Raw genomic sequence first — 12,342 nt, 5'->3', positions numbered from 1 at the left:
CTCAGTCCATTCGGTAGAGTTTTAGATATATATAGAATCAGTGCCATGCTGTTGGGGTTTTTTTTTTCCTATGATAAATTTCACCATTAGACCATGTCTACTTTAGCCAAATGTAACAATTTTTCCATCAGTGATTTTGATTACCAAATTTTATTTAGCAATACAATCAGTGGTCCTAGGGAAAATTTCTTATTAAGGATTAATAGTGTTCTATGTGTTTTAGTATTCCAACCATTGTAACTTGCACAGCATGTGCAACCTGTAGGAGTCCAATAACAATCAAAGAACTGTTTGTGTTTCTCATTGATGAAAAAAAAGCAACTACGTTTATAATGAGGAAGCTTTGCATTAGTGCCTGCACAGATGTCTGATGTCATCAAAGATTGATTGTGATATACCCTGCTGGCTGTCCTGATGTTCACGTGCTGTTCTGCCGCCTCATTAGTAGTCTGATAATGACACAGTTAATCAAGTATTGCTTGCCAAAGTCATACACAGCATAAATTCTGATTTGGGGTGCTGCAGATCATTGATTTTCTTTTTCCTTCTTACTTAAAATCATATAAGGATTTAGGTATGGAATCAGTGTATCTGGTAGCATTCTATATCTGTATAATGTGTATACCTGTATAACTTAATAGAGAGTGTATTCAGAGTGTGTAAGTGTACGGTGTTTTAAAAATGTTTGCGTCTTATTTCTCGTAGTAATTCTGATTCTTGCAAGCGATTACATTTTCTAGAATACTTTTGTTACCTTTCCTGTTGATATGAATCCTATCAAAGACAATGTGAGTGAGGGTGAAACAAAAACAACAGCAATAAAAAAGTAGGGAAGAAGAAAAACAACTTTTTATTGTCTTGATCAAACTAAATTAAAATATACAAAATAGACACATGTTCAAGGTCATTTGCTGTCTTCATAGGGAAATTTGTATTTGACTCATATAATAATATATCATGGTAAGAAACACATACAAGACTTTAGAAGCTGTCGCACTTCTCTGGTGATTCTCTGAGCAGGGCAGTCAGGGCACCAGCATCTTTGTCATGAATGCCCGTCACAACGAATATCCATATAAACACTGTTGATGGAGCTGTTCTACTGCTGGCTGAGGGTCTGTCTCATCCTCTTTGCTAAATTGACTATTCGATTAGGCAGACAATTGACAGAAACATGGTTTTCATTTTAAGAAAATTCTTCATTCTCCAATGTGGAGGACAGTTCTTTCAGTAGAGACACATTAGTTGTCTGTAGCTTTCATAATCATTTCAATTGTGTCTTAAGGATGCAGTTGTTTTGCCATCTATCGTTCCAGACTTATACACTGTGGAAATATGTCACATAATAGAAATACAATACAAAGCTACTTATTTATTTTGCCCTTCACATTAGAAATTTAAGTATAATATTAAATCCATGAAGCTACTATAAATACTCTGGGTAATAAGAGTGTTAGACAGATGCTGAATGAACTAATAGTGAATAGATGTATTAAATATTGAATCCCACAGAGGTCAAATTTTGAACATTTTACAAAATATTTCAACGGAACTGACTTTCAACCTGCTTACCTGCAGATGGGAAATGTGGAAAATATTTCTGCTGTATTGATGCATGTTTTTTATCCTGATTGTAAGTTTGCACTCCAAAGCAGGACTTACAGCCATACTAAATCAATATTGGAGGAGCAAAGCCCTTGTTCTCTGTGTTTATAGATCCGTGCCTTCTGATGGACTTTGCTTCCACTGCACATTTTGATCACTGTCTGTCTGCAGCCGACGTGACTGGAGAACTGCAATTTAGGCTGCCTTTATTTATAGTCAAGTAAAAGGAAAATACAGATTCATCCTAAATGCATTTTGTTTTGAATTTGTTTTGCATTTTGAATATCAGACAAGATTAACATACATTACCAATGTTATTAGTATTACTAAAAATATATATAATGCTGAATGTATTTTTACATTTTTAGCACATGCTCAGCCACTGTTTTAGGTGCTTTTAACACAGATTTCCCTAAAAATAATACAATTAAGTATGCACCTCTTTACTCTTAAAAGATATGCAAATGTGTGTGCATTAAAAAGCAAATAATAGCATACAATAGAATATAGTAAACAGCTTTCATGTGAGAGAAAGTGCTCTTGATTCTACATGGGTCCATCAGAAAACAGTCTGCTACTTCTCAAACATGATACTAGTATCATGTGCCATTAATAGGGCTGCCACAAACGATTATTTTGATAGTCGACTAGTCACCGATTATTTTTGCGATTAGTCGACTAATCAGATCATGCGTCCGTTGGATGTAAAACGTACAGCTTATTGCACCAGCATGCATCTGCTCTTATATAACTATCATTAGCTTACAGCTTGAAGTGTTTAAGGTATGTGCCAACTAAAAATAAAGACAAGATGATAGTTCATTAAACTTTTAATGAAATTTGCAGATTGTCTCAGTGGAGTTTAATAAACTCGGCCGTCTGTTCTTTCTATGTAAAACATAACAGGACACTGGAGTAAATTCTCTACCATTTCACACTTCTGTTTAATCAGTTCTCTGTCTGAAGTTTATTCAGCTGTGTAAAAACTATAACTTTAATCTCAGCCAAACCAATTTACTGAGGAACAAATAAAACACTGAAAAAAGCCAAACAATAACATTTTTAAATTATCTGAGTGACTTATATATCATGTTTACTCTGAGTAGCGAAAGACCGCGGGGGGGTTTGAAAATGATGTGCCGGGAGTACGCTGTTCTCGCCGGCTCTAGTGAGCCTCGAACCCTCTAGCTATCGAGCTGGTGGGTAACAGACGTCTCCGAAAATGTCGGAGCACTTTTGCAAATATGTGATGTCTTGATAAACCGAGCAGATATTTGAAGTTTACACAGCTACATTCTCGCCTGAAAATGTGTTAAAAGTTTATTTTGTGACCCAGAAAGAGTAATAAGAGTAATGTTAAAAATAAGTAGCTGGCCTACAAATGCGGCCTCCGAAGGATGCGCCGCTAAATTTGGACACAGCTATGAAACCGGACACTGCTTCTTCTTCTTCAGGGTTTAAAGGCAGCTGGCATCCCTGGACATGCAGTGCTGCCATCTTCTGTTTCAGTCCGTTATTACACTCTTAAATCCAGTTCTTATTCCTGCGTCTTTCGGGATCTTACAAAGCTTCAAACAACGCGTCGACTATTAAATTAGTCGTCGATGATTTTAATAGTCGACGTAATCGTGACTAGTTGACTAATCGTGGCAGCCCTAGCCATTAAGACAAGCTATCCTGACACTGTCCAGTTATAATATTCCTAAACAAAAGTACAGATTATACCCAATTCCTACTCAGTGAAGTAAAAAAGAAAGAAGTTGATATTCTTAAAAAGTCTCCCCCTCACACCCCAAGCACTCTTACTTGCTGGGTGTAACACACCCACTGCAGAAAGGCTGATGCCCAAATAGTTCCAGTAAATCAATATAATAATAAAATAGGAAACTACATGCAAAGGGCAAGGACTCTAATCTAGTCACCACATATTTCTATTGGGTTATAAGTGATAACTGAGAATGACTACATTGAATCTATGCATTTTTTTTGTTCTTTTTAGGATGTATATATATATACACATATTGACAAAACTTAAGAACATCTGAGCTGAGCTGTTGTTCTACTTTATGATAAAGGTTGAAGATATTTAACAGTACAAAGAAAGCATTGTATGTTCAAAAATACTAAAACTAACCCAGACCTTCCCAAAGTGTGGGGCCCGCCCCCTAGGGGGGGCGCAGAGCCATTGCAGGGGGGGCGCGGTATGAAACGGGGGAAAAAAAATGCTTGGACACTGCTAGCACGGGGCTCCCACACAAACGCAAAGCAGGAGATGAAGCATAGCTGAATATGTTTCCAAACCAACTTCATTCTAAGCCAAAGACTAGAAAATATGGTGAAGCAAATCTTCCCTTTGGTTTCACCTGCACAAGTGCCAAGGTAGGTCTCCCCTGCAGAATTGGTTTTCCCTTCGTCGGGAGCACGTGCTGGGCTGTTCAAATCAGGGACAAACAGGATCCCATATTCTTGATTTTTAATTCACAAACACTTCTCATAATGACTAACTACTCCTGACATTTTGGAGATGTTAGCTCTTTATACAGTAAAGTTACAGTGGGATCCAAATAATATCAGGCTGATCCTGCCACGATTTGTCCCCCGGTTCAAATCACGGACAAACAGTATCCCACAGCTGTTTATGTTTTTGAACCCATTTTGCACAGAGAGGCATTTTTTGAAAAATGTATTGATAGCAATGTTGAATATTATTACACAGGGAAAAAACAACTACATGTAAAATAATTACATCGTGACGCCTCTGCCTTTCTAAATGGAGGGACAGTAACTGCGTGTGTGTATGTAAGCGTTTAAAAACTGAAGATAGTCAGATTAACAGTAACAGTATTTTGTCTCTATCTGCCATTCTGCAATTCATCTCATGTAAACAATAATGTGGCGCACAGCGTGACGTGAAAAAAAGGCACATACCTTTGACATTGTGTGAGGAACTCTGTAATCCTCGTCCACACGTAAACGCAAAAAAGGAGTTTAAAAAAATCTCCGTTTTCGGTGATTCGAAACGCCGTTTACGTGTGGACGAAACAGCTGCGTTTTCAAAAATACCCGTGTAGGTGTGGACGTAGCGTAACAGAGTTAGTAGTTTATTTTATTACTACCTGTAATTTATTGCAGTTTACTTGTATTTGCTTAATTGTTTACTAAATGTCTGAGGTGTGAAATAAACTGCAATGGAGCATAATAGGGGTGTGTGTGGTTGGAGGATGTGTTTGTGCGCGGGGGGGGGGGGGGGGGGGGGGGACATTTTTCTTGTAAAACAAAGGGGGGCCTAGCAAAAAGAGCTTGGGAACCACTGTTTTAACCAATAAAAGCATAGATTTGTGTTCCATTCTTTTGTGTAACTGCTGGATTGCACCACCCATGCTACAAGTTCACTGCCATTCTGACTGTGCACAGCCATGTTTGTTTCACTTGATAGAACAGACCTATTAGGTGGCTATTTTATCCTGTTAAAAAGCAAAAGACATCAATTTTGTGTCTAAGACAACTCATTACTAACCCTCATGCAGTACGTGATAAGCACAAGAAACCCTTCTTGCATGACATTAGCTCCTTAACTTACCCATCACCAATCCATTCCCACCCCTTTCTCAAGTTAAAAAAACCCCCTCTCCTCTTGAAATACGCTATTGGTCCATCGGTTTGGATGGAAGACATGTAGCCCTCTCAGCTTTCGATGTGTGTGTTTGTGCGTGCGCGTGTGTGTGTCTTTGTGTATGTGTGCTATATGGATGGTCTCTCTTCTCCACACGCCCTGCCTTCCTTTCCTGAGAAACTGACTCAGCAGCCACTGTCAGGTCTGCTTAATTTTGTCATGCTTGACTTCCTGCTACCTGGACTCTCATCTGCCAAACCCCCTTAATCCACTTGTCACTCACAACAACAAAAAGCTCGGGATCTGCTCCTTGAATGAAGATAGGGAGGTGGAGCATTGGTGGGTGTATAAGAGAGTTATCCTGCAGATTTTAGTGCAGGTGTGCAAGCACAGGTGCATCGCAACTGCTGTGGGAATTTTAGAGTTATGGGGATTTCAACACTATTTCTAGCCATTACCCAGAATAAGGCAAAGAATCTGTCAAAGAATTTGTCAAATATATATATATATATATATATATATATATATATATATATCTAGATAGATAGATTCGGGCACACATTTTGAAACAGGCCTTCACAAATGAAAATGCAAAATTTGTCCAGCTGACCTTGTATAGTTATATCTTTGATGACATTTACAAGACAACATCCTATTTTACTCAAGTTTAGGTAGCATTCGCTGCCTAATTTCTCATCTGCAAGCTTTTTTTTCACTAAGAATTGTGTGATTGCAAATGCCTGGAAAACTAGAGAAGTCTAAATAATTATGATCAGCTGGGCTTGAAATTAACACCAGCTAACTCACTCAGAGTAGTTAATATTTGACTGCAGCAGACACAGTTTTACCTCAGGGCTTGTTAGCTTCCTACTCTATTTCCAAACAAACACAACGTTTCTCAGTTCTTTCTCAGATTGGTATGATTTTATATGGTCCTTCCCAATCTACAATTTCTGTTAAATAAACATACATATTTGTACAGCTGTCATTTCAGGGCACATCTACATGTTTTTACAACTGCTGCTCCTAGCCCCCTCTCCTCGCTGAAAGGGTGAATCAGTCTGAATAAACAGTGAGCAAGCAGTTGCATGCAGCAGGCTCACACTACAAATACAGTTGTGTGTTTGTTTTTCTTTTGTTGCTCTTGTTTCAGTTATTCGGTGAACACTGATGAAAACAAATATATTGTCTTTATCAGTAAAAAGAATCATTCCTGTGCACTAATGCACATTATCATCTAATCTCCTGTACCTACTGGGGGGGAGGGTGGGGGGGTTGTATGTGTTGCAGATTATCATCTGACCCTGACTTCTCATAAGCATCCATATAGGAAACTTGTCTGTCCAATCAAAGTGTTTACTACTGTATGTGTATAGTATATCTACTTTCAGTCTTCAGCCTGTGGTGCCATCATTAACACTGGTTATCTATCGTCGTGCTTGCTCCTCTATTCCTCTATACTTTGGCAAAATATGCTAATTAAGACACCCTCTATTCAGATTATTTCCACCATCCTTACAATGGCTAATGTATATTCATGAAATGCACTGTGTTTGTGTTTTTGTCTTTTCACTTTAATTTATTTGTATTATGCAACATATGTCTCTCTAGAGGAAGAGAAAGTAAGTGTTTCTCTGACTGTCTAAGTGAGCACACGGGTTATTTATTCCCTATGAAATTCACTTGTCAACTTCGCGCACTGCCTTTGCACTGAATATCACAATACATCTATACATGTATTATGAAAAAGCATAAATTCATGCACAACAAATCAGGAACCAAAAATATTTGTATGTGAATGTGCATGTTTAAAATCTGCTAACCTTGATGGCATTGGTGGAAATCTGGATCTCATGCAGCTTCCTCATTGTACCGTCACGGTCAATGAAGTAAGACGAAGCCAACTGATGAAGGGCTTCCACATTCTGAGTAGCGTTGGCAAGCTTTCTGTCCAGCTTGTTTTTGGCCAGGTACATTGTCAGTGCCTCCTCTCCTGCAAGTGGCAAAAAGAAATGGAATTATATAAGCATGTTTTTAAAGAACCTTTTAAGGCAATGAAGACATTATTTTTTAATTCAGTGTACTACAAAAGCGAAGCAAGAGCTGTACATACATTGAATGTGAAAGTTGTCATATTCAGTCTTATCTTGGTTGCCGGTGGAACTCTCAATATAACAGAGAGGTCAGAGATGAATACCAATGCTAGGAGCTTTAGCTTGAGAAACCAGATGCCTTAGGTTTCCCAGAACAGTCACATATTTGCTGCTTCATCCCCAGCTGGCACCATCCCCGGAAAATGCCCTTAGATTTACCCCTATTGGGATGGCATTATTTCCACAAGAGGTGTAGTGATATAGAATTTTTACCACAATACCACAGGAATTTCATCCTGTGGTGTTGTGGTAAATAAATCACATCCGAATTTTTCTTGGAAAAGAACCCAGAAAGGGAAAAGGAGATAGGCATGATACAAACATACAAATAATTGATGATCAGCATTTAAGAATGCAAATATTTTAAAAGAAAAATACGAAAAGGGTAAAAGTAAGTAGTGGAACCAGTTTAGCTACCTCAAGTAGACTGCACAAATCCCAGATCCTCCCCCAGTTATATATTTTTACAAAAATACTGTATACAGTTCAGTCACATTACTGATCCTATACTGATTACATACTTCATAATTTAAATGCTATTATTATCAAAGATAGACAAAGTAAGTCCGTCTTTACACTTCAGAAAACACTTGAAAAAGAGAAGTAGGTCTGTCAACTCACTGAATTCAACCTGATCTTGCAGAAAGTGTCTGTAAGGTCAAGAATATGAAAGTCTAGATCAGCAAAGGGCCTAAATATTTACAGAGCACCAGACAACCATTTCAGTTTGCATGTCTTGTGCTTGTTTGTTGACTCACTAAAAAGAGCTGAGCTGCTCAATCAGTACACATCATATTTCTCAGTCTTTCATTCCCACAAGGAGAAACAGATTCATAAAAAGCAAACAAGCAAATATCAGTTCACTTCTGCAAGCTCACACAATCTATCCTGCAAAGATTACTGTTCAAATGGCAAACCATATGCTTGGAACTATTTCAAGAGCGTGTCACATATGTTCAGGTTTACAGTGCTGTGAATGGTTATTTGGCCCCAAGCGATACATTGGAATTGGTCATTTAACTTGTGGTGACCGTGACTAGGGGTGGGTAGCAGTCAGGGCCAATGTCTCATGCCTGGTTAGAGTACAAACACTGAGGGGACGAGGGCCGATTCTCCGTTGCTGCAATGCTCTCTCTCTCCCTCAGGGGTTAGCAAAGTTACTTACATACACTCGACTTACACCACTGCACAAGAATAATAGTCCCACATTAAGCCCTTGATCTGCCATTTTTTATCACTATTTCAACTTAGTGTGGCATAAAGGTCTTCTATACATAAATATTTTGTGGTTATTGCTAGCTGGCCAGGAAAAATCATTACCTCTCTGACTTTAAAAAAGTCATTTGTGTGCACCTTTCTATAAGTAATACATTGTGCTACATTATTGCGGGGCACCTCGCTGGCACATTGCCAGAAATAACCAGCTCGTGTAGGGTGTATGTGTTTACAGCTGAGAGGTATTTTAAACTGTTTCATCTCAAATCAGTGTTTCCGTACATGTGTACAAGCATGTTTTCTCAATATCTTTTTCTTTTTTTTCACTTTCCTTGTGTTTGCATGAATGTAGAGGCCGTGGAGGATATGTGACTGCCTAGTGTAGTGGAATGGTAGGGAGAGCCCCATTTTATGCCAGTGGTACATGTGTGGGAAACCTTTTCAAAGAACCTTTCAAATGACTTCATAACCTAGTCACAGATTCACAGGACACACACACATACACACAAACATACCCTGCATTTGCTTTGCTGTTTGGTGCTGCTGTCTTCAGTTACTTTAGTTACTTGGTTAATCTTCTTCAGTTACAGAAAAATTACATCTATTTTTTGTACTTAACTATATATACATATGCTTGATGACAAAAATTGTGTAAATAATAAACCAATATAGGATGAATTCTATCTCACAACCCAACAACGACTCAGCTCTATTGTAAACATCTTACTTATCTTATGAATAATCCCGTCATTAAAATAGGTTAACGCTTATAATAAAATGTATATGTAACACTCACAACCAATTTTCTACCCTTCTCTTCAGCGGCATAACGCTATTGCCAGTTACACATTTGCTTCGGGTTTATGCAAGATATATTCTGGTATAATGAAGTAAAAGATATTGTTGTTGACAGAAGCGTTGGCAAGTTTCACTGGGCAGTTTTACTCTACAACCAGAGGCACAGCCATAGTTCTGCATATGAACTTTAGCCTTGGGCAACCACAAGTCATTTTAATAAACTATTTCTTCTTTTTCATGGCAGAAGATATGAGACACTGAATAAGTCTCATTCAGTCAGTCTGTGTATTCACAACAGAGTGTTGGTGGGCAAAGGAGTCTCCTCAGCTAACATGCAGTTATTAGTGCAACAGCTCTAACAGAGCGTAAAGTAAATGCACTCTTTCTCAGTTAACTACAAATACATTTTTAAAAAATGCACTGTGGTTGTTGTTGTTAATGTAGATTAGTTCTTAGTGGCAAAAGCTAGGCAGAAATGAATGTTGTCAATTAAAGCGACAGTGTTTGCTGTTTTGCAAAATGTTTGAGCAGATCGTGTATTTTTTTAATCCCTCCACACAGATGTATGTAGGACAATGAACTCTCCGAAGTAGCTATAGTTGTCTGCTGAATTTAATTGGATGTGTCTCCTTTTAAGCTTTTTTCTCTATTCCCTGACTCAACTCAGATGCTCTATAGTTGGCTGTACACACACCCATGGAAGTCACAGCGAAACAGCAGTTCTCTCACTTAAAGTGGAAAAATGATTTCAAGCATGTGAAGGATAGAAAATGACAGATGTGCTAAAATATATTCCTTACAGCTTTAGCAAAATGCAAATCTGTCCTTCACATTCCCTAAAAGCAATACCTTCCTCTAGCATTTATATACAGCCTTACTTTTGCAGACGTCTTCACTACTGACACACCGAAAGGTTGAATTTTCCTGTCAGCAAATGTGCTTCACTTACACTATTGTTCTCAGGCAAAAAGCCTGAGGTGTTAAATATTTGTGCCAACTGTTTTATGTACATATTATTTACTTAATTATTAATTTATTTATTTCATCTTCAAATTCTGTTAAAACAGAAACTGAACTATTTTCACTTTAACTGCTTCAAGTCTTTTAAACGCAGTTAGTAGGCTAAACTCAGATCATATGCTACACTTCAAAATACACATCAGTTGATACTCATTAAAAAAAAAAAAAGTCAAACAAACGAACAAAATGTAAAAAATGTGCCACAAACTGAGATCTAATTAAAACAGTCAAAATGTTCAGACAACAAATGTTTTCCCTTGACACTGTCAGTCAGTGCTCAGATAAGAATATCAGTCTTTCTGTCTTCTGCTTCTTAGAATACAGTTAACCCTGTCATTACCACAGCACCATATTTGCAGGAAATTAGTAACACAGAAAGCTAGTTCATTAGCATTCATTAGCATAGCACTGATCCTACCTCTTTTATTACATGAAACTCTTTAACAACAACAAATATAAATGACAAACTACCCAACTGAATTCATTTTGCCTTTAATTAAAAAAAGTAAAAACAAAAGATATCGAGAAGAGGCTGTAACTGTATACACCTTTTTATTAGTTCTTTAGAGCTCAAAGACAAAGAAAGAAAGAAGTACCGACTCATGCTAGGTGACATAACAATGGTAATTCATTGTAACATTTTCTCTCAGTTTCCGGGTGGGGCGGAGGGGCTCTAATGGCGCTCTTCACACTTGAACACTCAACTTTAAGTTGCCTGGGAGAAGGAGAATTCATTTCTTTCCTTTCAAGTGTATAATGACTCATGAGACCACAAAGTGTAGGTGGCTAAAGAGAGAATTAGCCTCCTCTTCTTACTTCATCTCTAGTATTGAATGCACATTTCTTGGTTCATATAACTGTGTTCTTTAATGGGCAATTCCAAGATTGACATAAGAGTGTGCTGACCCATAACTTGAAACAAAGGCCTGAAGGTTAAAGAAAACATGGTGATAACTCAGGGGGCAAAGTAGATGAGCTAGGGGACATCTGTAAAAATATAGAGGAACCACATAAGGTGATGCAATTCAATAACCTTAAGGAGGATGCTGTGGGTGAAAATGATACTATGGTTATTTTCAACTGTTTTAGCCATCTGATGTACCTGATGTATTAGGATTCTTCCTAATTTTATTTCACCCCCATATGATGTTTCAGCTCAATATTGTATTTCCCAATTTCCAAAAAAAAGGTGTTGCAGGATGAATCACCTTACAGGGTGGGTTATAAAATATCCCAGTTCTAACTCTTCACATCTAATATTCATCTGCACAGTGTAACTAAATAATTAAAGCCTAGGCCGACTTTATATTTGAAAGTAAAGAAATCTGCTACCAGATTTATTTTTTTCCCTTAATGCTAAAGCATCAGTTCCACTTGAAGATATCACTTCTGACATACAAATATAGTTTGAGGTTACATAATTAAAAATTAAATTAAAAGACACCAGTTCTCTCTGAATAATTGATACTGGGGTACATAAACGCACATTTCCCAAGCTTTGGCAAGTCTGGAGCAACATGACCCAAGCCTGTTGAACAGCATCATAATAATGACAAAAGTATAAAGAATATTTTTCAGAGGCATTCGATCATGAGATTACAAAGCTACATTACAAACGGCAATCTACACAAGTGAAGCGACTACTTGGCAATGTTTCATGCATGCAATTATATAATTCAAGGTTTGAATAACAGAGCAGATTATCTTACTAATTATATCTTTAAAATGCAGTTGGGAACGTAATCACAGTTAGCTGCCTTCATGCATCCCTCCGAGCTTGTGATAAGATAAGAGATAGCGAGGAGAAAGCATTTATTGTTAGGCTAGGAGAGCACAGGTGCTTACCTTTTTTTTTAGGGTGAAGTACATTCAATATACTTTGATGCTTTTTTTTTCTTTTCTTTTTCACTGTAAATTAATTGAATTGATTAATTCTTT

At 37.6% G+C, this 12,342-nt stretch overlaps 1 protein-coding gene across 1 annotated transcript in view; it reads right to left on the bottom strand.

The window, feature by feature from the left end:
- brinp1 (bone morphogenetic protein/retinoic acid inducible neural-specific 1) overlaps positions 1-12,342 on the bottom strand; it is a 106,260-nt gene that overhangs the window by 38,295 nt on the left and 55,623 nt on the right. Inside the window, exon 4 of the mRNA XM_063478440.1 lies at positions 7,042-7,211. Within this exon, the coding sequence (XP_063334510.1) occupies positions 7,042-7,211 (170 nt within the window). The remainder of the gene's footprint in view (positions 1-7,041; positions 7,212-12,342) is intronic.

The sequence above is a fragment of the Pelmatolapia mariae genome, linkage group LG7, assembly GCF_036321145.2.
Source record: "Pelmatolapia mariae isolate MD_Pm_ZW linkage group LG7, Pm_UMD_F_2, whole genome shotgun sequence".
Taxonomy (NCBI): Eukaryota; Metazoa; Chordata; class Actinopteri; order Cichliformes; family Cichlidae; genus Pelmatolapia; species Pelmatolapia mariae.
The sequence above is the reverse complement of the archived record's forward strand: the minus strand, read 5'-3'. Positions and strand labels throughout refer to the sequence as shown.